We start from the raw sequence: 25,581 nt of genomic DNA, 5'->3' as shown, positions 1-25,581 counted from the left end.
GCGCGGGGCGGGGGCCGGGCCGGGACGCGGAGCATGGAGCCGCGGGCCGGCTGCCGGCTGCCCGTGCGGGTGGAGCAGGTCGTCAACGGCGCGCTGCTGGTCACCGCGAGCTGCGGCGAGCGCAGCTTCGCCGGGATCTTGCTGGACTGCACAAAAAAGTGAGCGGGGGCGGGGGCGCGAGCCCGGGACGCCCCCGGATTCCCCTCGGGACACCTCCCCCCTCCCCCTGCGCTGGCCCAAGGCCGGGGCCCGCTCCGGGGCGGGGCGGCGTTGCGCCCGCGCGCTTTCGGTTTCCCCAGCCCCAGTTTCGGGGTGCGCGAGCGCGGCCGCCTCTCGGGGGGCAAAAGTGGTTCTCAAAGTCGTCGCGAGTTTTCGGGCGGGGGATCGCGCGGCCGGGCGGGGGACAGCGGGGGACGCCGGGCTGGAGCCCGGGCGCGGCGCGTGGATCCCGAGCCCCCGCGCCAGCCGCCGCGATGCCGGGCTCCTAACTCCGCACGTCTGCCATAATTAACGCACTTTTCTTTGTTCAGACGCACTGTTGAATTCGGCTCTGTTCAGAATTGTCATCCGTTGGGGGGTGCGGGGGGGGCTCCCGTGCGCTGCCGCACTTGCCTGGGGGTTACTCACAAGAGGGGGTTCCGCGGGCCCTGAAAAGCCCTCTTCCGGCTCCCGGGCGCAGTCGGGGCTGAGGTGAGGACAGAGGGCAAGCAGTTGTGTCCGGCGGCAGGATTTGAGAACACTGTTTGGGGTTGAGGAGCCCCCAGGCGGAGCAGGGATGAAAAGAGACAAGTTGCAGAGCTGCGAGGGGGTGCCCCGCGGGATCCGGGCGTCACTGATGGAGGGGGTCCCCAGGCAGGCCTGGGGCGAGTCCACGCGCCGACAGGCACCTGTGCACCGGCAGCAGGGAGCTCTGCAGCGGGAAAGAGTCTCCTGGATACAGTGTCACATGGTAGCTTGCTGTCGCGCAGATAAATGATTAGGCATTAATCAGGCGCTAATGTCTCGAGGCTCGGGCTGGGCCTTATCCTAAACCACCTCCCCTCTGCAGAGGCCCAGCTTCGCCCCTCGGTGCAGGCCGGGTTTGTGCCCGCGGCATGGATGTGGCGGGAGGACTGTCACCTTTCAACAGTCACCCTGCTGGCGTTATCTCCTCATTAGATGTGCCAGAGCCATTTATGTACAAGTCATGTGACTTAACATATGGCCTCCCAGGTGACTTGTCACCCTGCTCGGAGCCAGCTACTGCAGGGAGCGCTTGGTGGGACCCGGTGACCCCCACAGGCTGCAGGCACAGCCCCTCAGGAGGGCCAAGCCTGCGCCCTGGGGTGGCCAAGGTCCCCTGCCGCCGGTGGCCGGCACTTCCCCGTCAGGCAGGCCGCACTCCAGCCTTCCTGCACAGCCCTGCCTGGCCTTTCCTCTCTGCAGCGGACACTTGCAGGAGCGGCCCCCCCACCCCCATTTTCTGGGCTCCCTGACTCAGGACAAAGGAGGCTGCAGGGTAGACTCGTAGCTGGGGGTGTCTGCGGAGGCTACAGGCTCGCTGCCCTTGCTCTCTGCCTCCAGCCAGGGCTCCCGGCCCTGTGGCCTGTGGGTGCCCTGGTTCAGAGATCTGCACAGCTCCCCACCCGCTCCCCACCCGCTCGTGGAGGAAGCAGGCTCTGCTGGGATCCCAGCATGGGAACTGGCAGCTGTAGGGCGTGTGGGCGTCCGCCCTGCCACGGCCACATGAGGCTGTAACCGGAGCCGCCCACGGAGCCAGGGGCCGGGCCTCGATGGGCACAGCTCAGCTGGGCAGTGCCCCTTTCTGGCTTGAGTGGGCCCCCCAGTCCCCACAGAGAGTCTAAGGCTTAACCTGGCCTCTCCCAGCCCCCCAGTTGTCTGAAGCCTGGCCCCAAAGCTGTCCCTGCCCCTGCTTACCCCGCTCTCCTCTGCAGTCACCTTCAGTTTCATCCTGATCCCACTTTTCTCCCATAATATTATGAGTGCTCAAGTTCACAGCCAGCATGTCAGGCAGGGTCCAGAGGCCTGGGCTGGGTGTCCCAGGCAGAGGGGGCCTGGCCTCAGGCCTCAGGGTCCTCAGCACCCACCTGCCTTCCCTGGAGCACTCCCCACTCCATGCCACAGGGACAGGGCCAACCGGCCGGGCCCCTTCCCGGGTGTGGGCACTGACAGGCAGAGAGAGCAGCTGGGGGCTTGGATTGCAGGCACCACCCCCCTCCCGGGGCCTGCGGTCCCCGAGCAGCGGGCTAGTGTGGGGTCAGGCCAGGGCAGCAGGCCACTGCGCCGCGGTGCCCCCGTGGGGCGCGGGCCGCGGGCTAGTGTGGGGTCAGGCCAGGGCAGCAGGCCACTGTGCCCGCGGTGCCCCCGTGGGGCGCGGGCCGCTCACCACTGTGTTAGCCTTGCTGGAGCACACAGGCAGAGCGGGCGACATCCTCCGGGACGGGCAGTTCTCACAGGGGGCCCAGCTACCAGTGTTAATTTGAGGGCACTCAGGAGGCGGTGCCCCTCACTGCAGGCCCTGAGCCGAACACGCGTGTGTCCTCAGAGGCCAGGCCAAGTTCCCAGCAGGTGGGAGGCACTCGGTGCCCAGTGCCCCCCATCCAGCCTTGAACCTACTGCCCGGCTGCCGTGTGGGCTGAAGCCAGGTTTTCGGGGACTCTTGAGTCCACACCCAGTCAGTGCGCAAGGAGACGGCCTGAGCCTCGGGCCCAGCCCCTGCGTCTCCTGCTGCGCCGCCGTGGCTCCTGTGTCCAGGCCAGGGCCCAAGCAGATGTGGGCGTTGTTTCACAGGCGACTTTAGGGTGTGCCTCTGCTCAGGGACCTCAGAGGGGGCAGCCCAGAGACGGCGAAGGCTCCGAGAGGGGGTCCCCAGGCAGGGCGTGAGGGCCAGCTGCCTGTCAGGCCTGGCCTTGACCTCTGAGCCGGGCTTTCTTAAACTTCCCAGTGTGAATCCCCCGGGCCATCACCGCGCAGGCTCCTGGACCCCTCTGCTGGAAAGATTGGGTGTGAGCCTTTGTGACCCGCCCAGGGGGTGGGGTGGAGAAGGAAATGGCACCCACTCCAGTACTCTTGCCTGGAGAATTCCATGGACAGAGGAGCCTGGTGGGCTCCAGTCCACGGGGTCGCAAAGAGCCAGACACAACTGAACGACTGTCACTGACTCAGTCACTCAGCGGGGTGGCGACTGAGGCTTCTGGAGACTCAGTCTCTGGAGACCAGCCAAGAATCCCCGCCCTGGCTGGTCCCTGGGCAGGGGGGGCCCCTGCTCCATCTAGGCACACACGCCCAGGCCCCACTGGCTCTTCCCCTGCCCTTGGGGAGCTGAGTGTGGGGGTGCCCAGTGCACCACAGGCCGGCAGGACCTGCAGCCAGCGGGCAGATGCCTCACCAGGGGACCAGGCCGGCATGGCTGATCTCTGGAGCCACTCCAAGGCGGGTGGTGGAGAGGAGGGGTGGTGAGGGCCTGGCCTTGGGCTTCTGTAGGCACCCTCAGAGAGGTGAGAGGGACACAGTCAGCTGAGTCGCAGTGGGATGATGCTGATGGTTCTAAAACCCTGGATGCAAGACCCTGGGAGCAGCTGGGGCAAAGATCCTATGTTGCTGTCCTCAGAGAGAGACAGGGTCCCCTGTGTGTCCACAGGGGAGGGGGGCAGGGTCCCCTGTGTGTCCCTGGGGGAGGGGGGCAGGATCTCCTGTGTGTCCACAGGGGAAGGGCAGGGCCCCCTGTGTGTCCCTGGGGGAGGGGGGCAGGGCCCCCTGTGTGTCCACTGGGGAGGGGGCAGGGTCCCCTGTGTGTCCCTGGGAGAGGGGGGCAGGGCCCCTCTGGGTGGCCCTGGGAGAGGGGGGCAGGGTCCCCTGGGTGGCCCTGGGAGAGGGGGGCAGGGCCCCTCTGGGTGGCCCTGGGAGAGGGGGGCAGGGTCCCCTGGGTGGCCCTGGGGAGGGGGGCAGGGCCCCCTGTGTGTCCCTGGGGAGGGGGGCAGGGTCCCCTGGGTGGCCCTGGGGGGTGCCTCTGGAGTCCAGGCCACATTTCCTGTCTCTCTACTCCCTGAGCAGAGGTGGACCTCAGGGCAGCCTGGCGCCGCCTGCCTGCCTCTCCCACAGCGCCCGCCCCTCCCCTGCCCCAGCTCCGGCCCTGCGGCCGGCCGTCTGTCTGGCAGGCCGTCTGTCTGGCCGGCCGTCTGTCTGGCCGGCCGTCTGTTTGGCAGGTCTGTGGGAGAAAGAAGCTGCTGTGTATGTTCTGAACCAGCGCTGGGGCACTCAGCCGGCCGCAGGGTGGGCCTCGCCTGGGGGCGCGGGGCTGTGGGCTCTGCCCACGTGGGCGTCCACTGCAGCGTGTCCGCTGCAGGAGGCTTCCCTGGACCCTGGCCCGGGGTGGGCCCCCAGGGCGCTTCTGTTCCAGGAGCCAGGTCTTCCCATCTCTTCACAGGACGCCAGGGTGGCCTTTCCCCGTGGGAGGATGAGGCAGGAAGGTCCAGGGAACCCGGCTGGGCCCAGAGGCTGCTGCTGGGCGCCAGGCCTGCGGAGGGGAGGCCGCGGTGGGTGTGTGGGGTGTCTCGCGCTCCAGCAGGCTGCCTGGCTGGCTCCTCCTGGCTGTGGGCCCACCAGGGCGGCCCTGGCGGGGTTGCTCAGCTGGAGACATACATGAAGCCCAGGACAAGGGTGAGCGGAGGCCTGGCCACTGCTGTGGCGCCGAGGATGGCCGGCCAGGCCCCGTGCCCCTGTGGGCGGCCGTGCTCTCCCCTGGACAGAGCATCGGGGGACCCTGGGCACTCTGTCTCCTGTGCCCTTGGGGGCAGAACTATCCTGCTTTGGGATCTGACCCCCGATAAGCCTCATGGCCAAAGCCGCCCTTGCAAACTTCCCACTTTCTCACTCTGGCTCTGTCTCCCCCGTCCCTCCTCGGGGCTGCGGTTTGCTCCAGGCCCCCTCAGGCTTCCTGCTCTGAGTGGATGTGGGGGGTCTGCTCTGCCCGTGGGTCTCCCCAGCCCCCAGGCTCCCCTCCCAGCTCCTTCTCCCGAACTTGGGGGTGGCTGCCTGGAGGGCCCAGTAGGCTCTGACCCTCAGCACAGCAGAGGGTGGACAGTGGGGCCCAGGTCATTCCCTGGGGCCTGGCAGACCGTGTCTCTGGCCCCAGGCCCCCCACCTCCTGCCAGGCCCTGCACTGTCGCTGCGGGGCTCTGCCAGGCCAGCCACACCTCTGTCCCTGAGTGCAGGCCCACAAGGGCGTAGCCCGGCCTTGCCAGGGGCCCAGCCCCACGGTCACGCACAAACCTCAGTGGTGCCACACCTTGTGCTGGGGGTCCAGGAGGTGCCCCGTGGGGGCAAGCTGCTGAGGTCCTTCCCTGAGAGAGGGGCCTGAGCTGGAGCCGTCTCTGTGCCCCGGGGCACCCAAGCTGGGGGGCAAGCTCAGACCCTGCCCGCCCCCTGTCCTGTCCCAGCCTCCCTGTCCCAGCCGAGAGCTGGGATGGTGACCTGTGTGCCTCACGGGGCTGTAGACGGGGCTCTGCCCACGGCCCTCAGCAGGGCAGCCAGGGTCCTGCTGGCCCTGTTTACCCACCGGCAGGCGTGGGTGTGGCCAGGGCCAGGGCCGGGCGGCCGCTCCGGGAAGGAAGTGCCCCAGTCACGGGGCCTGCCGTGCCGGCCACGGCCGCGGTCCCCGGCCACCCACCGTCTGGAGGGAAGCACCGCCTTCGGGCCGCAGCCCAGTGCTCAGGGGGGCCTGCACCCCAGAGCGGGGCTCACAGCCTCCGCGGCCTCCTGGTTTGATCTGCTGGGGCTGGGGGGCCAGGGGGGCAGGATCAACTGCCAAATTGCCATGGCTGCCCACCACCCCAAGCAGAATCCACCCCAGAGGGGCCAGGTCCCCACTGCTGGCCCCTGGCTGGACGCTGCCCCCGCCACCCCACCTTTCTCTCTCTGCAGCCCTCACCCCCTCCTCCTTCAATCACACTCACAGGTCACAGGCCAGCGGTGAGCCAGCTGAATGAGCTGCATCCTCGTGGCCAAGCAGAGGACAGGAGGCCAGGGCCCTGGTTCGCTGGACCCTCTGGGCATTGAAGTGTGAACCTTCCACCCCCTCCAGCAGCTCTCCCATGAAGACTAGATTCAGGGGAGATGGGCTTTGATACATTTCCCTTAATGGCTCTAAACTGGGACTCCCTGGTGGTTCAGACAGTAAAGAGTCTGTCTGCACTGCAGGAGACCCGAGTTCAATCCCCGGGTCAGGAAGATCCCCTGGAGAAGGAAATGGCAACCCACTCCAGTATTCTTGCCTGGAAAATCCCATGGACTGAAAAGCCTGGCAGGCTACAGTCCATGGGGTCACAAAGAGTCAGACACAACTGAGCAACCTCACTTTCACATTTGATAAAGTTTGATGTGACTCCTGGGTGGTGCTAGCAGTAAAGAACCCACCTGCCAATGCAGGAGATGTAAGAGACTCAGGTTCGGTCCCTGAGTGGGGAAGATCCCCTGGCGTTGGGAATGGCAACCCACTCCAGTAATCTAGCCTGGAGAATCCCGTGGACAGAGGAGCCTGGTGGGTTACAGTTCACAGGGTTGCAAAGAGCTGAACGTGACTGGAGCAGCTTAGCACAGCACACAGCACTGGGCATTCACTGGTGATCTTGAATTCAATAGAACTTGGACAGCGTTCCCATGGCGGACGTGCCCTCCCGTGACGGACCGTCAGGGAGGCCATGGGCCTTTGGCCGCTGCCTTCAGCCCTCTCGCCTGCTTCTGCGGTCCCTGCTTCTCAAGTGGCCTGCACCCGGCTTCCAGCCTCCTTGTGTCCCTGGGCACCCATCCCCTGGCGGGGGCGGGGAGGAGCCTTCCGGCCACAGGTGCCCGCGGCCACCTGGCTGCAGATGGAGCTGCCATGGTCAGTCGGTCGGTCTTAGCAGCCTTGGTTCTTCTGGGGAACAGTAGAAGCAGAAGTCACTGGGAAACTTCGAAACAGCAAAGCTCACTTATCTTTTCTGCTGTGATTGAATTACACAAGGGAGGGAGAGATGGAGGTGCAGTATTCTAAACTCTTGTCTGAAAGTCTGTTCTGTGCTGGAAAATGAAAACTAACAGCTTTTAGCTTAAGCGGTCTTACAGATGGAACCGCGGTGTTTGCAGTGCTGTGTCGCTGCCGGGGGACGTGCAGCCTGTTTGGGCTTGGCTGTCGTTGTTTGGAGCAGTGTTCTGCTGCTTCAGGAGTGGCTCCCTCATGACATGTGACTTCAGACGCCCCCAGCACGCAAGGCCGGCTGGCCAGCGCTCTGGAAGGGTACTGCCCTGAAGCCGTTCGAAGCAAGCGCGGGCCATTCTGGGGAGCCCTGGGGTGCTGGCCACGTACTTGGCCTCAGCTGTGGGTCCCTGTGGGAGGGCAGCCTCCTGCCTTCTCTGGGCCTGCAGGACGGAGGGGAGGGGCCAGGGTACCAGGCAGGAGGGGTGGTCCTTCCAGGTCATAGTGGGCACGGGCCACCTGTGGGGGATGCCCTCACCTGAAAGCAGCATTCAGGGGGGAGCAGGCTGACTCTCAGGCCTGGGGCTTGCTGGGCCTGGCTGTGAGTGGCCCCCGCCCCCAAACACACTGCACCAGGGACCCCGGTCCCGTGGGCTCTCCTGGGCCTGACGGTCCCCCTGGGGACGCAGGCGGGATCTTCCTTCTGGGAGTGTTGCCCTCAGGGAGCAGGGGGTGAGCGGATGAGGCCTGTGGGCAGGGGCCACTGACCACACAGCAGCTGGGTCCCCACAGGCTGGGCCAGGCCTGTCCAGGAACGGAGGCCCCGGTTGCCGGCTTCCTGGGCCTCCGGGTCTGCAGCTGTGAGTTCTCCTCGTTCCAGGAACAGAGGCCTGGATGCTCAGTGCCTGTCAGCCCGTGGGCTTGATGCTGAGCGCCTGATTTCAGAGCACGCAGCCCGCACCTGGGCTGCCCGGGCGGGTGCTGGGGGGCGTGCCTCTGTTAAAGCCGGGAGATCCTGCTGGGCCCCCGCCCCCCGCGCGGGGGCTGGGCGCGGGGGTCCTCCCTGTGCTGACCGCCCCTTTCTGTCTCCCCACGACCAGGTCTGGCCTCTTCGGCCTGCCCCCGTTGGCTCCGCTGACCCAGGCCCAGGACGCCCCTGTCAACGGCTGCCACGGCCCGTCCCCCGCGGAGGGAGACGCGGAGGCCATGCCCCTGGGGACGGGCCCCCCGGCGCCTGAAGGCGGGGACGGAGCCCCCGAGCCGCCCCTGCCGCCGGTCCCGCCGCTGCCGGCCGGAAGCCTGCCCCCGTTCCCGCCCTACTTCGAAGGCGCCCCCTTCCCGCCCCCGCTCTGGCTGAGGAACACCTACCGGCAGTGGGTGCCGCAGCCGCCGCCCCGGGGCGTCAAGAGGACCCGCCGGCGCCTGTCCCGCAACCGCGACCCCGGCCGCCTGGCCCTGAGCCCCATCCGCCTGCGGCCGCGCCAAGTGCTGTGTGAGAAGTGCAAGAGCACCCAGAGCCCCCCGGAGGCCAGCCCCGGGCCCCCTGCCGCCCCCCGGCCACGCAGGGAGCCCCGCAAGCCCGAGGACCCCGACGGAGGAGGCGACGCGGCCGCCGCCAAGAAGAGCAGGCGCGAGCGGCGGGAGGAGGCGCGGCCGGGGGTGCCGCGGAGCCCGGCCATCAAGATCTCCTACAGCACGCCCCAGGGCACCGGGGAGGTGGTGGAGATCCCCCCACGCGTGCACGGCTCCCTGGAGCCCTTCTGTCCACCCCCGGCCTCGCCCGGAGGCCTGGACCCCGAGCCTCCCAGGGACCGGCCTGCGGCAGGCGCCCCCGCCTCCATTCCCAAGCTGAAGCTGACGCGGCCCCTGCCCCCCGGGGCCACCCCGCCGCCCCCCAAGATCCGCCTGAAGCCTCGCCGCCTGGGGGCTGGCGAGCAGGAGCCCGTCTACAGGGCCGAGCTGGTGCAGGAACTCAAGGGCCGAGGGCTCCCGGCCGACGGCGCCACCCACCGAGGCGGGCTGGCGGACTCGTCCTCCCCGAGCTCTGGCGAGGATGATGACTGCAAGGGGTGTCCCCGGGGCGCCCACGGGCCCGACAACGCCGGGCTGGCTTTCCTCGCCACCTGCCCCGGGAGAAGCGGCTGTACCAGCGAGCTGGCATGGAGCAGCGACAGCCTGGACGAGTCCAAGTCGTCCGGCTCGGATGGGACGTTGCCGGACACCTGCGACCTCTCGCCTGGCGATGGCGTGCCCTCTTCATCCAAGGGCACGAGGCCCACAGTCCCGCCCCTGACGGTCAGGCTGCACACGCAGAGCGTCTCCAAGTGCGTTACCGAGGACGGGAGGACCGTGGCTGTAGGGGACATTGTGTGGGGTAAGGTTCACGGCTTCCCTTGGTGGCCGGCACGTGTTCTGGACATTAGTCTTAGCCAGAAAGAGGACGGGGAGCCCTCCTGGCAAGAAGCGAAAGTCTCGTGGTTTGGTTCTCCAACTACATCATTTTTGTCAACCTCAAAACTGTCCCCTTTCTCTGAATTTTTCAAACTGAGATTTAACCGTAAGAAGAAGGGGATGTATCGGAAAGCTATCACAGAGGCCGCCAATGCCGCCCAGCACGTGGCCCCAGAAATAAGGGAGCTCTTAACCCAGTTCGAAACGTAACCGGGTTCCCAGCCAGGTGAGTGTGTGCATGGAGGGCTGCCTCTCTCCAGCCGCCCTGAGCCTGCGTCTGTGGCTGGGCTGTGCCTCCAGCCTGGGCCTCGGTGAGCCAGGGGGTGAGGGATGCCCTTGGCAAGGCTGGCTCGCCACTCCAAAACGGGTGGTCTGGAAGATCGTCCTGCTCGCTGGCAATGTCCCCTCAACGTTTCGGATCACTGAAGAGATGCTTTAAGAGCGGGCGAGTCGTCAACCACCTGGGCAGAGAACAGAGCTAGTTTGTGTTTTGTGGCCATTTTTCAAAGGCCATGAAAGATCTGCTTGCTCTTCCATTCGCCTTTTGGAGAAAAGGGAGAGCCGGTGGCTGGGGTGGGCGGAGGAGGGGCTTGCTCTGATTCTCTTCCCTCCCAGACGGACGGGGCTGTCTCCCTCCTGCCCTTCCCCTACTGCAGGCTGGCAGGTGTGTCCAAGGGTCCGACTTCGCAGAAAGGAGGAAGGTCGCTCAGCTGCCTTCCCCCAGAGGTGGTGCCTGTGGCCCAGTGCCCCTCTCCTGGTGCCAGGGGGACTCCTCTTCATCAGCCGCGGCGTGGTGCCTGGGGCTTGCGGCTCCAGGCTCCTGGAGGGCATCCAGGATCTGCCTCGTCCAGTACCATGGCCTCTGTCTCCAACCCCGGGGGCACTCTGTGGGACCCCCGGCCGTGGCCCCACCTGGAGCCTCTGTGGGGCCGGGTGTCCCCAGGTGGGGTGGGTCACTGTGTGACCTGTCTGGTCGCCTCGCGGGCTGTCGGGACATAGCGAGGGGCCGAGCTGTGTGCTGTGAGCGCTCCCGGGGCCTGAGACGCAAGGAGGTGGGGTTGGTAGTGTCTGATGCCAAGCCCTGGCCCTGGGCAGCAGCAGGTCCGAGGGCCGGCCCCTTCCTCTGCTGGCTCGAGGCAGGCTGTGGCCGCTCGAGGCTCCAGGCTGCCTCGGGGGACCACAGTGGGCGTGTCGGGGTCCCTAGTGCGGGGCAGCCCGTGGCCCCTTCCTGGCCCTGTGGCCTCGGGCCGGCGCCCCGACTCAGCTGGGGTTTGTCCTTCGTCTGGGCCTCTGCCCTCGTCTCTGGACCTTCGGGTGACCTTGTCTGGCCTGGCTCTCCAGCTCATCCACCTGTCTGTGCTGACTTCCCGGGCAACGCCAGATTCAGGGCTGGGTGGGTCAGCTGGCCGGTGGTTGGGGAGGGGGGTTCAAGGAGTGCTTGCTGCCGCCTCACTGCTGGGCCGGCTGCAGTGGGTCCTGGGACTGAAGAAGCAGGGACGAGGGGCACATCTGGGCTGGGGTCCCTGCTGGGATTCTTGAGGCCTCGTCCCCCTCCCCCCTTCCCTGTGCCTCCTGAGTGCTCCCAGAACTCTGGGCACAAACTCCTCCCAGGAACCCGGCACTCCCCCATCGGTTCTGGCCTTTGTGTGGGGTGTGGGCGTGGCACCGCCCTGAGGTAGGGGGCGTCAAGCCAGCGAGGGTGTCGAGTCAGGGCACCCCATTGGGAGGGGCCCAGAGACGCCCCGATACCTGGCCTCCCGTTTCCCCTGCATCTCTCTGTTGCGGCCTCGTCCCACTGGCCTTGGGACCACTCGGGCCCTGTCTCTCTCCGTGCCCTTCGGCTCCCAGCCCGGCCCACCCTGTCTCTGGCCTGGGGCGGTGGGCGGCTTGCCCACACATCCTGTGAGAGAGAAGGCAGCCCCTTAGGTTCAGGGCTCGCTGTGTTTATCTGGAGGCAGAGGAGGAATCTCACCAGACAAGTTTGCCTGCTGCGGGGGCCTGGCTCCTGGGGCTCTGGGAGCCTGGGGTGGGGGGGCGGTGGGGGGTTGCTGAATCCTTTCGGCGCCAAAGCAAAGTGGTTTTGCTTGATGGGCTTTTGGGTTTTGTTTCTTGAGGATTAAAGACTGCTGAGGTTTGTGCCAGCAAGGTGGTTGGTCTGCGGGCGTCAGCCAGCCGGGGTCTCGCGCTCGGGTGGGGTCGGTGGTCTTCCGGTGGGCACACTTGCTTTCAAGTGTCAAGTGTCTGGCGGGCAGCCTGTCCGGCCTGCTTTCTGAAGGGGAAACGGAGCTGCCTTCGCTGGGGAAGGTGGGTTCCCTGGTGGGCTCCCCGGGCAAGCTGAGGGCGCTGGGGCTGGCCCAGGGGGTCCCCGCAGAACCTGTGTGAGATGCAGGTGGGGTGTCCTGTGGGGTGCTGAGGGCAGGGCCGGGGTGTCCAGGAGCCGGGTACCAGAGGGTGGTCCCAGGGCTGGGAGCTCGGCGGGAGGCCTGCTGGGAAAGGCAGTCCTGCAGCCCCACGTGGCTCCCCAGCCCGGCGCAGGGCCCTGCCATCCCCAGGAGCTGAGGGAGGCCGTGTGGGGAACGTGGGGTTTGGACTCCAGAGAGCCCAGACCTCAACCCTGAGACGCCCTGCCCCCTCGCAGGGCTGCTGGAGGCTCCGCCGGGAGGTGGGTGCCCACGTGAGCATCCTGAGAGCTGCCCACAGGCCGGCTGCCAGGGCACTGGGGAGGCCGGCAGGTCCTGCCCCCAGCCCTTTGTGCCACGGCGGGGAACAGGCACCCAGCAGGCGCGGCCCCGGCCCCGTCTGAGCCCCAGCTCCCCGTCTGTCTTGGGGTGACCGGCACGTGCCCCCAGGTGCAGGGTGAGTGAGCGGCCTGTCTGGCTGTGTACTCTGGGCTCCTCCGCGTCCCCCCGTGGGGCAGGGTTGTGCTCCTGACCGGATGGGCCGGGCAGCTCCTAGTGCCCACTGATCAGGGGCGAGGGCCCCGCAGGTGTGATTGATGGGGGTGCCCCCAGGGCAGGGCGGGTCAGGCCCCCCACCTGCCAGGCGTGGCGCGAGCCCCCTGGCCTCTTCCCCTCAGACCCTGTGGTCACCACTTCGCTCCCTACTCGCACACCCCCCGACCCAGCCAGGACCAGATGCTCTGCTGGATGCGGACGGAAGTGTGCAGTCACCGTGGCCCTCGCCTGGCGGGCGGGGGGAGGGCTGTGACTCACCTCTCCGCATTCATGTGTGATCATGCGCAGGAATGTGCCGAGAAGGGGACAAGGGCCTCTGGGCAGAGTGTCTGGTGAGGAAGCTGATTGGGACTGGGGCTCTGGGAAGGCTTCCTGGAGGAGGTGACGTACAGCCGAGATTAGAACAGGAAGCTAATAGGGTGAGGATGGGCATCGGAGGCAGGAGGGAGCCGGGCCTCTCCCTGGGGGCAGGGAGAGACCACCAGCTGTGGCCTTGCCCTCAGAGAAGGAGCACCACGGTGGGACATTAAGCCGCGGCTGACTGTCCTGTGTTGGAAAGATGCCCCGGCTGTGGGCAGCGGTGTGATGGGGGAGGCTGTGCCCCAGAACAGCAGCTGAGACCAGGACGGGGAGTCGGGGCAGAGGCCCCGGGGGTGGGCTGGGGCTGCTGGGCACGCCTAGAGCTCCGGGACCCCTGCGCCCTCACCAGCCTCAGCACCTCGTCAGCGTCCCCGTGCCTGGGTCTGAGCGCAGAGGCGGCTCAGGGTCTAGCCTCAGAGGAGGGTTGGGGCCAAGTGGTGGGTCAGGACTGGCAGGCGCAGGGGTGTGGGAGGGGGCCCCGTGGAGTGGGGGGAGCTCAGAGTGGTGGAGAGGCAGACAGCAGTGACCAGAGGTGTGAGGCCCCTGGGAGCCCAGGAAGGAGGCCAGTGGAGAGGCGGGTGGACCCAGGGCCCCTGGGGAGGTGGCAGGCGAGCCTGGATGGGGTGGGGGCCACACCTGGCCCACAGGCCCCACCCAGGGCAAGCGGTGATGGAGCCTCTACTGAACGTGGGGTCCCTGGGAGCGCACCCTGGGCCCCAGGCAGTCGGGTATGGGAGCAGCGCCCAGGTGTCCCGAGGCCCCACAGAGCCGTGTGCCTCCCTGGGGTGAGTGCCCCGCCTCTCAGCCCAGTGGGAAATTCTCAGGCTCCCCGTGAGCCGGGCAGGCCCGAGGCAGCTACTTCCTGCAGGCCAGAGCTTTCGGGGTCTCTCAGCTGTGCCTCCCTGGGGAGCTCCTGGTTTTACTGAGCAGAGAGCACCCTGGGGTGAGCCTCGGCTCTGTGGCTTCCTGAGGCTGCTGTCCCAGATGACCTGTCTCAGGTCAGCAGGAAACACAGGAACCTCTGGAGGCCAAATGCAAAACCCAGGTTCTCTTCCTGGGGTTCTGGGGAGGGTCCTCTAGCCTCTCACAGCTGCTGGGGGCTCAGGCGCCCCGGGCCTGTGGCCGTACCAGCAGCCTCATCATCAGGGGCCCCTGCTGTGTGGAAGCCGCGTCTGCCTCTCCCCACGAGGCCCTGGGAGGCCCCCTCCAGCCTCATCCGCTCTCTCAGAGCTCTCCTCTTGTCACACCTGTCATGCCTTCCCCACGGCTCCGGGGGGGACCCTGGTCGCCCACCGCATCCTCTGTCCACTCAGCAGCCCCCGTGGGTGCAGGCACAGCTTGCATCCCCGTCCAGCTGGGCTGGGGGTCCAGGGCGAGGGAGGCGCCCTGCCCCTCAGGGAGGCTGTGCACACGGCTGGGCCCCAGCAGCACTTTCAGCCTCACGAGGTGACTCTCCCGGGAACTGAAGACAGCGGCCGGGAAGCCAGCCCGGAAACCCTGCAGCCTGGCTCCTGGCGGCCACCCCGCCTCACCCTGCCGGAGCCGTGGTCACGCGGGCAGAGGCGGCCAGATCCTGTCCCCAGGCTCCGGCTTCCTCCTGGGCTTCTCCCTTCCAGAGCTGTATCTACGGGCCTGGCGACCCAGACAGGCTTTCAGTTCAGCTCAGTTCAGTTGCTCAGTTGTGTCCGACCCTCTGCGACCCTGTGGACTGCAGCACACCAGGCCTCGGTGTCCATCACCAACTCCCGGAGAGGCGTTGCTTTCTTCCGACTCTGAATAAAAACGTGCCTCCGCTTCTCAGCTGACTTCCGCCTTGCTTTCAGCGAGCTCAGGTTGTCTGCGAAGGTGGTAATTATTTTGTTCCAGAGGAAACTCAGGCCTGTGATTCGAGGCCTGGGCCCTGCCCCTCTGCATGGTCTCCCAGGTGGGTGCCGGGCGACACAGGACACGGGCCTGGGTGTGGAGGCGCTCCTCTGGGGCCCTGGGGTCCCTGCGGGCCGAGGGAGGGCCTCTGGGCCTGGGGGAGGGGCCGAGGGAGGGCCTCCGGGCCTGTGCCTTCAGGGACAGCAGTGCCCCTCCTGCAGGCGCCGTAGCCTCAGCTGGCCACAGACAGCTCCAAGTGCCCGTCCCTCTTTCCCCCAGGGTCCGAGGCCCCTGGGTGCGCAGGCAGGGGCTGACCCAGGCCCTGAGCTCTGCACCGCTGTGCCCCGGGACTCGGGTGGGACCCTCCACGGGTGGCGGGGTTTCAGCTGCCTGCCGGGAGGCCCTTCTGTCCAGTGACCCGATCTGCTCCTTAGCCACATGCAGCGACAGTGGTCACATGCAGATGTGGTCTTCAGACAAGGGCCCAGGCCTTCCAGCTGACCAGGTGCCCATGGTAAACAGGGCTGACCGCTTTCATCCAGGCCGATGACTCTTGATGCATCGCTGTCTGAGGGCTCCTCAGCCCCAGAGTCCACCTGAGGAGCACAGCCGTCCCTGGCTGCGGGCCTGGCTCTCCGCCAGGACACGGGATTACGTCTGCGTGGCGTTTCCAGCCTAGGCCCAGGGTCCCCCATTTCCCGAGGGGCTCTGGGTCCTCTCCAGGGCGTGGCGTCCAGCCGTCCTGCCTGGGTGAGGGCTACTGGCCGTGGGTCATGTTGTTCCCAGGTGGTTAATTGCCCTTCGCAGTTCAGAGACCTGGAGCTACTTTCTTTCAGGAGAAAAGAGATATGATTCCACATGGACTCTTCTAATTCAGATTTTTTTTACTCGTTTACCACTTTATTTGCATCTCTGCCCCCTTGTACTGAAATTCTTGGTTCTTAGTAGCACGGCAGTCATCTTACATGTAAAAGTTGACACCTGTCAAATGTTAACGTGCAGACTACATCATATATGGAGTCATTTGGCACAGGGAGGCCACCAGCTCAGCCGTGGTGATCTGGGGGAACCCCAGGCCTTTTGTGCCTGGGATCTGCCCTTCAGGGGACACGTTAGAGTCCTGTTTCCAAGTCATGGGGACAGGGCCCCCTCCGGGGTTGTCATGACCTCAGGCACCATTAGTCACTGATTCCATCTTTCTTTTCACCTCTGGAGACTCCTGTACATTCTGGTTGGTGTCTGTCATTCGGTGCGTGTTACGAGGGTCCCCGGTCCGTCTGAGCGTCATCCGGGCTCCTCCGGGCCAACCCTGTCCTGCAGACCGCCTTCCCGCCGTGCTTGCCTGTCCTCCTGTGTTCATGACGGAAGCGGACACACAGGGGTGCCGCCCACTGTCTCTTGGCTCTGAGTGGTAAGGCAGCTGTGCCCAGCCTTTCCTGTGCCCGCTGGCCACCACTGCCTCGTCGAGGAGGGAATCCTGAGCGCTCTAGGCATGGCCGTGACCCCGACGGGCCCCACACCTCGGGGTTCCCCGTCCCGGCATTCTTGTGTGTCAGGGCTTCTTCACATCCCGGTCCTGTTCTTTGCGGTCCTGTTGGGGTCTCCCCTTCGAGGAAATCAGCTCCTGCACACTCAGACCCACACGCTGCCCGGCACGCAGGAACACCCACGGAGGCCTGGGCACTCTGCACGACCCGCCCCTGCCCAGCCGGGTTCCTGGCGCCCTGCACGCTGGGCTGCGGCACCCTGTCCTGCAAGTGGGGAGACAGGTCTCCAGGGAGGCTCTTCCCTGTGCAGCAGGCAGCCCTGGCCTTCAGGAGGCAGAGCCGTGCCCGGGCGTATCCGCCCACTCAGCACCCTGGGCGACGGGAGGTGCTTCCCGTGGGGAGGGCGGGGCCTGGAGACAGGCTCTGGGCCCGTTGACTTCAAGCCCACTGTGTCTCTGGGTTGAGAACCCTGAGCTGGAGGCACCCACACCTCGTCCCCATGGCAGATCTGGACAGGCAGGGGAGCACTGGCTGGAGGAAGGGGCTGCCTGGGTCTCTGGATGAGGAAGTGGGCCACGTGTCAACTCTCCGCGTGTCCCCACAGGGAAACAAACACAGCCGTCCGGGCTGCGCCCCGGGGAGCCAGCGTCCTGGGACCCGCCCCTTCCCCAGTTACCTGGCCAGGGTCTCACCAGACCTGGTGCAGCCTGCATGTGGCTGAAGGGACCACGGGACCAAGCGGGGGTCTGGCCAGGCAGGTGCTCAGGGTCCACAAGGCCGTGCTGGTCTCTGCAGGGTAGGGGCAGTGGCTGGGCCTTAGGCCTTCCTGGGCCACGTGGATGGGCGGAGCTGTGGCAGAGGCCCTGTGCGTGGACGTGGAAGGCTGTGCGCCCGCCGAGCTGCCCTGGGCCACCCTCCTAGGCGTCATCTGTGAGTCAGGCCACAGTCACCCCCCGGGGGCTTCCTCCTGGGGAACCAGGAAGGTGAGCTTTTCCCGGGATGCCTGCCACGAACCTGTGGCCCTCCTGCAGTGTCGAGGTGGGGTGCGGGGCAGCGGGGCTGGGGGCTCTGGGGGCTGCCCGGGTTGTCGTGGTGGAGGGATAGGGACCACTCTGCCCAGAGGGAACACCCCATTATTGAAGAGGGGTGGTGTCGGCCGGCGGGGGTGCGGGGGTGAGAGAAGCGACCCGCGGCCTTCCGAGAGCCACCGGCTGGCCGCCCCAGGCAAGGAGTGTCAGACTGGGAGGCGGGACCCGAACCCCGGGGGCCTCCGCATCCGTGTTCCTCCTGCTGGGAGAGGCCTCTGGTCGCAGAGGGTGCAGGCTTGTTGGGGCATCTCCCTAACGAGGGCCATGGCTTCAAAGGGGGTTGTGGCCACTCAAATCACCCCCAGGTCCAGTGTCTCTGCAGCGATGTGGGGTTGCCTTTGATTTGAGCCCCTTTAAATGCTGAAATGTTGCGTTAATGGGGCACTTGGAGTTTCCGAGTGTGGCTATTCCCGTGGATGCTGTGACCGAGCTCTGAGGTGGTGGGGAGGCACGGGGGTGGGGCAGAGAGGGGTTCCTCCTGAAGACCCCAAGTGGGGCTGCCGCTCGAGGCCAGGAGCTTCCCTGGAGCCTTGGGGGGAGGAGAGAAGTCAGCCTGATGACCAGCTGTGGGCGGGCGAACGTCCGTGCATCTTGCTGCAGTGCGGCCAGTGGGGTCACTGCTCGCAGGCTGCACTGAGAGCAGCGACGGCAGCAGGAGGCCTCCCGAGTCGTCCCTGCCCGTCGAGGACGCGGGCCGCCGCGGGATCATTTGCATTGCTCTGTGCACATCCATCTCTGGGGTTTTACATTTTAAACAAATGAAGGAAGGCTTTGGTTCCTTGTCCACAGTCGAGTGAGATGTTCCTGAGCACATCTCTTTTTGCTTAATTTTTTTTTTAATTTGTGTGTTCATTGTTGGCTGTGTTGGGTCTCTGTTGCTGCACAGGCGTTTCTCCGGTTGTGCTGGGCGAGCCGCTCATTGCTGGGGCCTCTCTTGTTGCGGAGCACAGGGTCTTGGGCACGAGGGCTCAGTGGCTGCAGCCCCCGGCTCCAGAGCACAGGCATAGGACTTGGCTGCTCTACAGCCTCTGGGATCTTCCTGGACTCGGGTTCAAACTCATGTCTCCTGCGTTGGTGGGCAGATTCTTTACCCCCGAGCCACAAGGGAAGCCTTACTGAATTTTCATCCAAAGCAATGCTACATGGGCTTCCCTGGTAGCTCAGTCGGTAAAGAATCTGCCTGCAATGCAGGAGACCCAGGTTTGATCCCTGGATCGGGAAGGTCCACTGGAGAAGGGAATGGCAAACCCACTCCAGTATTCTTGCCTGGAAAATCCTATGGACAGAGGAGCCTGGCAGGCTATTATAGTCCATGGGATCGTGAGAGTCGGACACGACTTAAGAGACTAAACCACCAACCGAAGTTACCTACATTCACGGTTTGAAAACCCACTAGTGACATGAAGTGTATAATGCAAGGATTTCTCTCCACGTTTCTACACTCATTCTGCTTCTTGTCTCATGATTTCCCAACTTAAGCGTTCTTTATGGACAGTTTTCCTGTGGAAAAGGAAGATTTTGCAAACTTATAACCCTTGTTCCCCTGCCACACATACACATAAGCATAGTTTCTGGCTAAATCAAGATTCGGTGCTGATATTAAAAATTGCAGCTTATCCACACAGGTAATTATGGCACATTTAGCCTCTCTTCAGCTCCACTCTCTGCAGTCGCATGTCCCTCACTGTGGGCCGTTTCTGTCATCACTGGGCCCCAGCGCTCTGAGAGAAGTGGAGACCTCAGCGCCCCAGAGACGCCGAGCGTTTGTTTCCATTTACGACCACTCTGTGAACAACCTCTCCGAAACGTGGTGGCGTCAGACACCTCTGCCCGCTCACCTCTCGTGATTCTGCGCGCCCCGGGGCAGGCGTGTCAGCTGCGCGGGCATGTCCGAGAGGCTCCTCGCCCTGAGGCCTGGGCTGGGGTGGCTGGCCCCCAGGCCCCCCACACACACCCCGGGGCAGGCTGGGCTTTCCCGCGGCCGAGCAGTCTCAGGGCTCTCGGGGTCTGTGCCCAGCCCCAGCCCAGCCTGCCTGTCGTCCCCGTGCAGGAACAAGACGTGGGCGGGAAGCTGCAGGGTGCGTGGCCCTCCTGTTCCTGTTGGACACTGGGCCTCGCCCTCCTCCTCCTCCCAGGCTGCACCCCATCCCGGAGCCTCCCGGGAGGCCTGGAGGGCTGGAGGGTGGGGGCGCTGGTGGACACTCTCCCCCATCTGCTGCACTCAGGGAGGCCTCTTCTCTGCAAGCCCCCTGCTTTCCTTGGGGGGGGGGTTGACCCTGAGATGCTGGGCCGAGGTGTCCGCTGCCCCTGTGGCCAGGTTCACCTGCTGGACAACCCCTGGTTGTCAGATGGGAGGCGGGGGCGCATCAGGAGGCAGGGTGGAAGCCTGGGCTCCCCACCCGCTTGAGAAAGGATTTCCCTGTCCAAGGTCTGTCCCCGCCCCCCCGGGAGGTCTCCTGAGCCAGGAGGGCACCTCTCGTGGGTGGGGCTCCCAGCGAGGGGGCGTGTGTCTCCAGGGGCGCCCGTCACACCCACACTGGGGCCTTCTGGGCCGTGCGCCCAGCCATCAGCTCCCCGAAAGCCCCAGCCCCGAGTGGCTGGAACGTTCCAGAGCGGCCGGCCTCACTTCAGCCTCCGTGAGCCTGGCCCAGGGCCGGGGCTGCCAGACCAGCCTGTGGTCTGCGTCCCTGAGCCACAGAGGATCCCAGCCCTTCCCCGGGCAGGCAGGGTGGGCCTGGGGGGTGCAGGGGTGGGGGACCCTGCCCCAGGAGAGGGGGCGGGGCACCATGGGAGGCAGGACCCCTGGGCTGGTGGGAGCTGGGGGTGGGGTCCCTGAGGCCCACGGAGGCTGAGGGTCAGGCCGAGGAGCGCTCGGGGAGGGCACTCTGGCCTGGCGCTGGCCTGCCCCTTGCCCTGGATGCTGACGTGAGTTACTCTGTCCCTCTCTGCTTTCCCCCAGGTCACCAACGCTGAGGGAAGGGCTGTCCTCCCGCAGCTCCCAACGTCGCAGGCGTCCTTCACACCCCCGCCCCACACGAGGACGCTGCGAGCCTTCTGGTTGGCTGTATGCGGAGACCCCGCCGTCGGGGTCAGCCAGGTTCCGGACCTCTTCAGGGAGCCGGCGGGTCTGCCCGTGAGGACTGCCCCGCCCGGCGCACAGCGGCTCCTCTCGGCCAAATGTATTTATTCCCACCACACAGTCTCGAGCTTTTCTGGTTCCTCAGAGGCCGGAGTCCAGCAGGGAGGGCAGCCCCCCGAGGACAGAGTGCCCGGCACCTCCCTGCCGGCCTGGGCACGAGCAGCTGCGCGTGGCGGGCCGCCGCCGCCCCCCTCCCCATGCCCCGCGAACCCTGACCTGCCCAGGGCTCCCATCCCGCCGGGCACGCGGTCTCCGCCCGTCCCAGGCTGCCGCTCTGCAGTCAAACTGCAACATGAAAAGAATAAACACCTCACCTGTCGTTTGTAAGAGTCCATTCCATACCCCGTTTTGTCACTTTAAAGACCGAAAAGAAGAAAGATAAAGTCAGCTCTGCTCTTGGTTTAAATGCAGGAGAATAGAGAGATGTGAGCAGAAGTGCCCTGGCTCTGGCAGGCCCGAGCTGTGTGCCCCTCCAGAGGGTACTGACCCCTCGGGTGCTGGAGGCTCTGAGGTTGCGTCCCTTCTTCCCTGGGGGCCGGGCCCCTGCTCTGGGGAGAGCACCTCTCCTCCCCAGCGGGGGCTCGGCTCAGCCTCTCCTGGCCTGCCCAGGGCTTTCTGACTGCACGACGTTTTGGAGGGGAAGCAACAACTCAGGAGGTAGAGAACTTTGCTCTGGTTTTCCCCTGTGAAAGCTCTCCCCCTGGTTTCCTGGTTTGCTCCTGCGGAGCTGAGGGACATCCCAGAGTGGAGGGTGGGCCTCTGTCTGCTCCTGGCTTTACTAGAAGGTTTGCGGAATGACCCCCGCCCCCCCACACACAGCAGGACTACTCCGGGCCAGGCTGGAGGGGGCCTCTCCAGGACAGACCCTTCCCGTGGAACAGCAGAGCCCTTCTCTCAAAGTCTCACCAGTCAACGCCCCAGGGGAAGCTGTTCCAGTCAAGGCCTTTCTACCCTGAGAGCCTGCCCCCCAGGGTCCATGGTGGGAGGGGAGCCTTGCATGGATCCTGGGAGGCAGAAGGGCTGCTTTGGAGGAAGGGGAGCTGGTCCTCTCCTTGCCTGCCCCCACCTCCCCGGGGAGCCCCCTTCCGGCCCCTGCCCTGGGCCTCCAGCGGAACCCAGGCCATGACTCGGGGCAGGGCCGCTGGAGGGCCGCCCAGACCCTCTGCAGCCATGGCTACCCAGAGCGGTCGCCCACTTCAAGCCCAGCTCGGAGGCCTCAGTCCTGGAGGGAGGGACCTGGACTGGAGGAAGAAGTGCCGACCGACGCAGAGACAGAACCAGAGTGCTCTTCGTAAGTCAGGCTCCTTGGACAGACACACGTCTCAAACCAGAGTGCCTGGGACCCTGGTCCCCGAGATGGACAGCCATGTGCAGCCTGGCCTGGGTACTCCTGACCACCGAGCTGGGTCTCCCGCTGCATCCCTGCAGGCCAGAGCAGCCGCACCCAAGGTCAAGAGTGGGAATGGCCGCCAGCACCGGGGGTCTGGAGCCCCTTGGTCAGGGAAGAGGACACAGGCAGCCCCCGGTCCTGGACTCATCCCTGGACGGGCCCAGGCAGCGCCCTCTAGAGTCCACCTGGGCTCTGGCGGACTGAAGCCCGGCCCTGAGATGACCCTCAGGCCGGCGGGCTCCCAGTCCCTCGGCCATTCTGCTCCTGATGACCTGATGTCCCTGGTCGTGCTCAGGGCTTTCCTGCCCTAGGCTGGGGTCTCTCCATGCCCGTGGCTGCGAGGGCCCCCTCCCGCCACCCCCTGCCCAGAAGCCCAGGGCACCCAGGACAGGGCCGCTACCCTGACGCCCCAGGAGGGCCTCTGGGCCCGGGGGCTGAAGGGGAATTGGTCCTGGCTGTTCCTGCCCATGCCCTCATCCCTCGACCGCCGCCGGGGCACACCGTCCCTGGGCATGCAGGGACCGACTGCAGTTCTAAATCGAAAGGGAAGGCAGCTTGTTTTTTTTTTTTTTTTTTTTAAAAAAAAAAAAAAAAAAACCTTTGCAACTGTTTCTTTAAGCAGCAAATTAATCCTGTTTTCTCATGGGTTTGATTTCATGGCACCCCACCACGTCCGCCCGTCCCATGCCACCACGCCCACCCCTCTGCGTGCCAGCCCTTCCAGGAGCCAAGAGTCAGGACCCACACCAAGAGTCACCCTGCACAGTATCTGGGGTGCCCCCCATGATGTCGGACCCTCAGCTCCGTCCCTCACCAGCCACACCCCCGGAAGGCTGGGCACAGTGGCTGCAGGAAGTGAGTGGGCGTCCCGGGGGAGGGCTCCCTCGCTGGGGTGGGTGAGAAAGGCTTCCTGGGGCAGAAAAGGCTGGGCAGGGGCCCGAGGGAGCCCCCGGGGGCCCCTCTGGCTCCAGGTCCAGCTTCCCACAGACCCCTTGCAGGAGCTGGTTTGCTCTGAGGACCAACTGGCCGGGCCTCCCCTGTGGATAGGGCTCTGACGTCTGGCCTTCAAGGGAACTGGGGGGTGGTGAGTGTGGCCCCAGGAGCCAGCCAGGCCCGGTATGTGACTTCCTGGGGCTGGGCCACCCCCCGAGGGAGGGAGCCCCCAGCCCTTTCGGCCTCCAGCCCCACAGTCCCTCAGGGCCCCCAGCAGCCAGCTCACCCTCCAGTCACGGCCACAGCCACCCTGCTCCCCTAGGAGGAAGGTGCAGGTCAGCACTTAGCTGTGGGGCCGGTGGCCGGGGAGGACGGGAGGGGGAGAGGGGACAAGTGTGCGGGGCTCAGCTCAGTCACCCCTCCCCGCCCGGCCCCGTTCCTCCAAAGGGTGGGGCTCACACCCCCTCTAAGCTGTGCCCGGGGGTGCGGGCGTCTGCCTCCTCCTCACTGCCTGCTTGAGGTCTTCCGGCCAGATGGCCCATCTTGGCCCACCCCCTCCATCCCAGAACCCTGAGTCCCCAGCTCCCAACCCACGGCCTTCAGAAGCCAGAGCAGCTAAAGAGCCCACACTGGGGCCCTAACACCAGGGGCGGGGCCCGCGGGGGCTCCTGAGCCTGGGGTCTAGGGTCTCCTGAGCCTGGGGTCTGGGGGCTCCCTAAGTCTGGGCATTTCTGGGCTGGACCCACCTCAAGGAGAAGAAAAGTAGAGAGACAGGACCTGGCCCGTGGTGGCCTGGCCCCCAACACCCTGGCCTGATGGTGTAGTTCTGCACTCAGTGTCCTAGAAGGAGGGGATGGGGTGGAGCCAGTGGAGGTGGTTCTGGGGGCTAGGGTGGGCTTCCCTGGGATAGAAAGGAGCCCTCAGATGGAGAAGTTGCTGAGCGGACCTCCACGGGCCCCTGCTCAGGCTGGCCAGAGGTCGTGAAGCTGGGCAGATTCCCCTGGTCCCCCCATCATGGTGCCACGCTCCGTTTCCATGGCAACCTGGGGGTGGGAGGACCACGGCTATCCCAGCCTTCATGTGGGGACACTGAGGCCCCAAGGCTGCGTTGCTAGGCCAGGGGGATGCTGAAGACGCCTGGGGAGCCTTCAGGTCCTTGAAGGTCCTCTAGGGGAGCAGCCTCCCCTCGCCCTGCCGCCCACCAGGGAGGTCGATGTCTTCTCCAGCCCTTGGAGCCCCACGGGGTCTGTGACCTGGCCGCGCAGGGCAGTGTGATTCTGGACACCGGCGCAGACCCTAAGCAGGCCTGGGCTTCCCGGTGGGGGCCTGCCTGGGCATCTGGGGTGGTGGGGTCCCTGGGATGACCAACGTCTGTGCCCCCTCAGTCCCTGCGCCCCCTCCCCATGGGCCTCCGGACTCCACTGCCCATAAAGCACACCACACAGGCCCCCCTCATGCCACCTGCCAGGCTGTCGTTGGGCTTGGGGGGCGGTGTGAGGGGCAGAGCAAACCCTTCTGGAGTCCTCACTGTGGCCCTGCAAGTCACCACAAGTGGCCACATCTCACAGCTGGGGCGGCAGGGGCTGGGGCATCCCAGGGGGTCCCCGAGCCCTGTCAGCGGGGTTAAAGGCCCTTCCACTGTGGTGTGGTCCCCTGCCGTATCAGGAGCCCTTCCTTTTCTGCAAGGCTTTTCTTCTTCTGATTACAAAATAGCCTCTGTGGTAGCGGAGAGTTAGTGAAATAAAGAAAAGCAGAGAAGAAAATAATCTCCTGCAGCCTCCCACCCCTGCTGTGTGTGTCTCCCTGTGTGGCTCTCCGGGGCATTAGCAGATGCTGGCCCTGCCTTCCTGGCCTCCTGCCACCTAGGAGGCTCTGCCCAACCCTCCTTCCACCCTCCCCCTCCCCGGGCCGCCCCCCCCCCCCCCCCGCCCCACCTGCTTCCTGCTTTGGGCCTGGGGTGTGTCCAGCAGGCATCTCCATGCTCCAAGATGCTGTGCAGGAGGTCAGTGGTCTCTGACGGGGACTAAAGGCAGCCTCCGCTGGACTCTGTCCCCCAGGATCCCCCAGCACCCGTGCCCTCCTGTAGGGAAGGGAGCTGGGTTCTGCCCTGGCCATCACCAGGCTGAGATGAGGAGTGAAGGTGGAGGACATTAGAGGGAGGCGGAAACCAGGGGGCACGGCCGCCCTGCTGGCCAGTGGGGCCCCTTCCCTGGCCTGAGTGACCGTTGTCTGCTGGGGGCTTGTTCGTTCCTATGCAGCACCCCCAGAACCCGAGGACGCTCCCAGGCTGGAGCCCCTCAGTCCCCAGGGGAAGGCAGGGGCTGGGCTGGGGTGGCTGCAGCAGCCCATCCTCACCCAGCCTCGGGCTGGAGGCGCTGCAGCGGACCCTTCGCTGTGGTCCGGCCAGCCCCGCATCCAGCCAGCCGCATGATCCCCAGGGCCTCGCTTCCTGCCCCGCCCCCTGGAGGCGTCCTGCAGGCTGGTGTATTTTTAGCTCAGCCTGATGCCAGGACTGCCTTTCACCTCGGACATCAGAGGCCTTGGGCAGTGGCCAGTGCCCTTGACCCCGTGCTTTTACGACTGGCCAGGCACTGGGAGGCAGAGACCAGAGGCTCCTTCCTTCCTGATGCAGCTGAGGGCGGGGGCCCAGGGCCCGGGAGCCCCAAGAGGCGTGGGGCTCAGGCTTCACTGTTCAGACGCATTCTTCAGTAAAGCGAGGCTGAGGCCTGAGCAAGTGGACCAGCCCCTCCGCCTCCCGGGGGTGCAGGTGGCGTGGGGTGGGGATGGGGAGCCCGGTCTGCTCAGGCTGCCTTACAGAGTCCTGGGGACGCTTACTAATACTCCTGACAGTGTGGAGGCCAGCAGCCCAAGGTCAGGGCGCCGGCTGATCCAGCATTTTCGGTGGGTAGACACTGGCTCTTAGCCGCGTTCTCTGTGGCTGAGAGCCTGGTCTCACCCTCATGA

General features: G+C 65.8%; 1 protein-coding gene across 3 annotated transcripts; it reads left to right on the top strand.

The window, feature by feature from the left end:
* Positions 1-2: 2 nt before the first annotated feature.
* On the top strand, positions 3-20,623 carry PWWP2B (PWWP domain containing 2B). 3 transcript variants are annotated; one of them, XR_003508976.1, is made up of 4 exons: positions 3-158; positions 8,053-9,629; positions 14,334-14,641; positions 20,115-20,623. XR_003508976.1 is itself a non-coding variant. In XM_027529554.1 (3 exons), the coding sequence occupies exons 1-2, from the start codon at positions 34-36 to the stop codon at positions 9,611-9,613; spliced, it is 1,686 nt and encodes a 561-aa protein (XP_027385355.1). In that variant the 5' UTR covers positions 3-33; the 3' UTR covers positions 9,614-9,629; positions 20,115-20,623. The 3 variants fall into 3 exon arrangements, 1 of the variants encoding a protein (XP_027385355.1); XR_003508975.1 differs by having other exon boundaries at positions 8,053-14,641; XM_027529554.1 differs by lacking the exon at positions 14,334-14,641.
* Positions 20,624-25,581: the final 4,958 nt, after the last annotated feature.

The sequence above is a fragment of the Bos indicus x Bos taurus genome, chromosome 26, assembly GCF_003369695.1.
Source record: "Bos indicus x Bos taurus breed Angus x Brahman F1 hybrid chromosome 26, Bos_hybrid_MaternalHap_v2.0, whole genome shotgun sequence".
NCBI lineage: Eukaryota > Metazoa > Chordata > Mammalia > Artiodactyla > Bovidae > Bos > Bos indicus x Bos taurus.
This window is presented reverse-complemented; position numbering and strand designations above follow the sequence as displayed.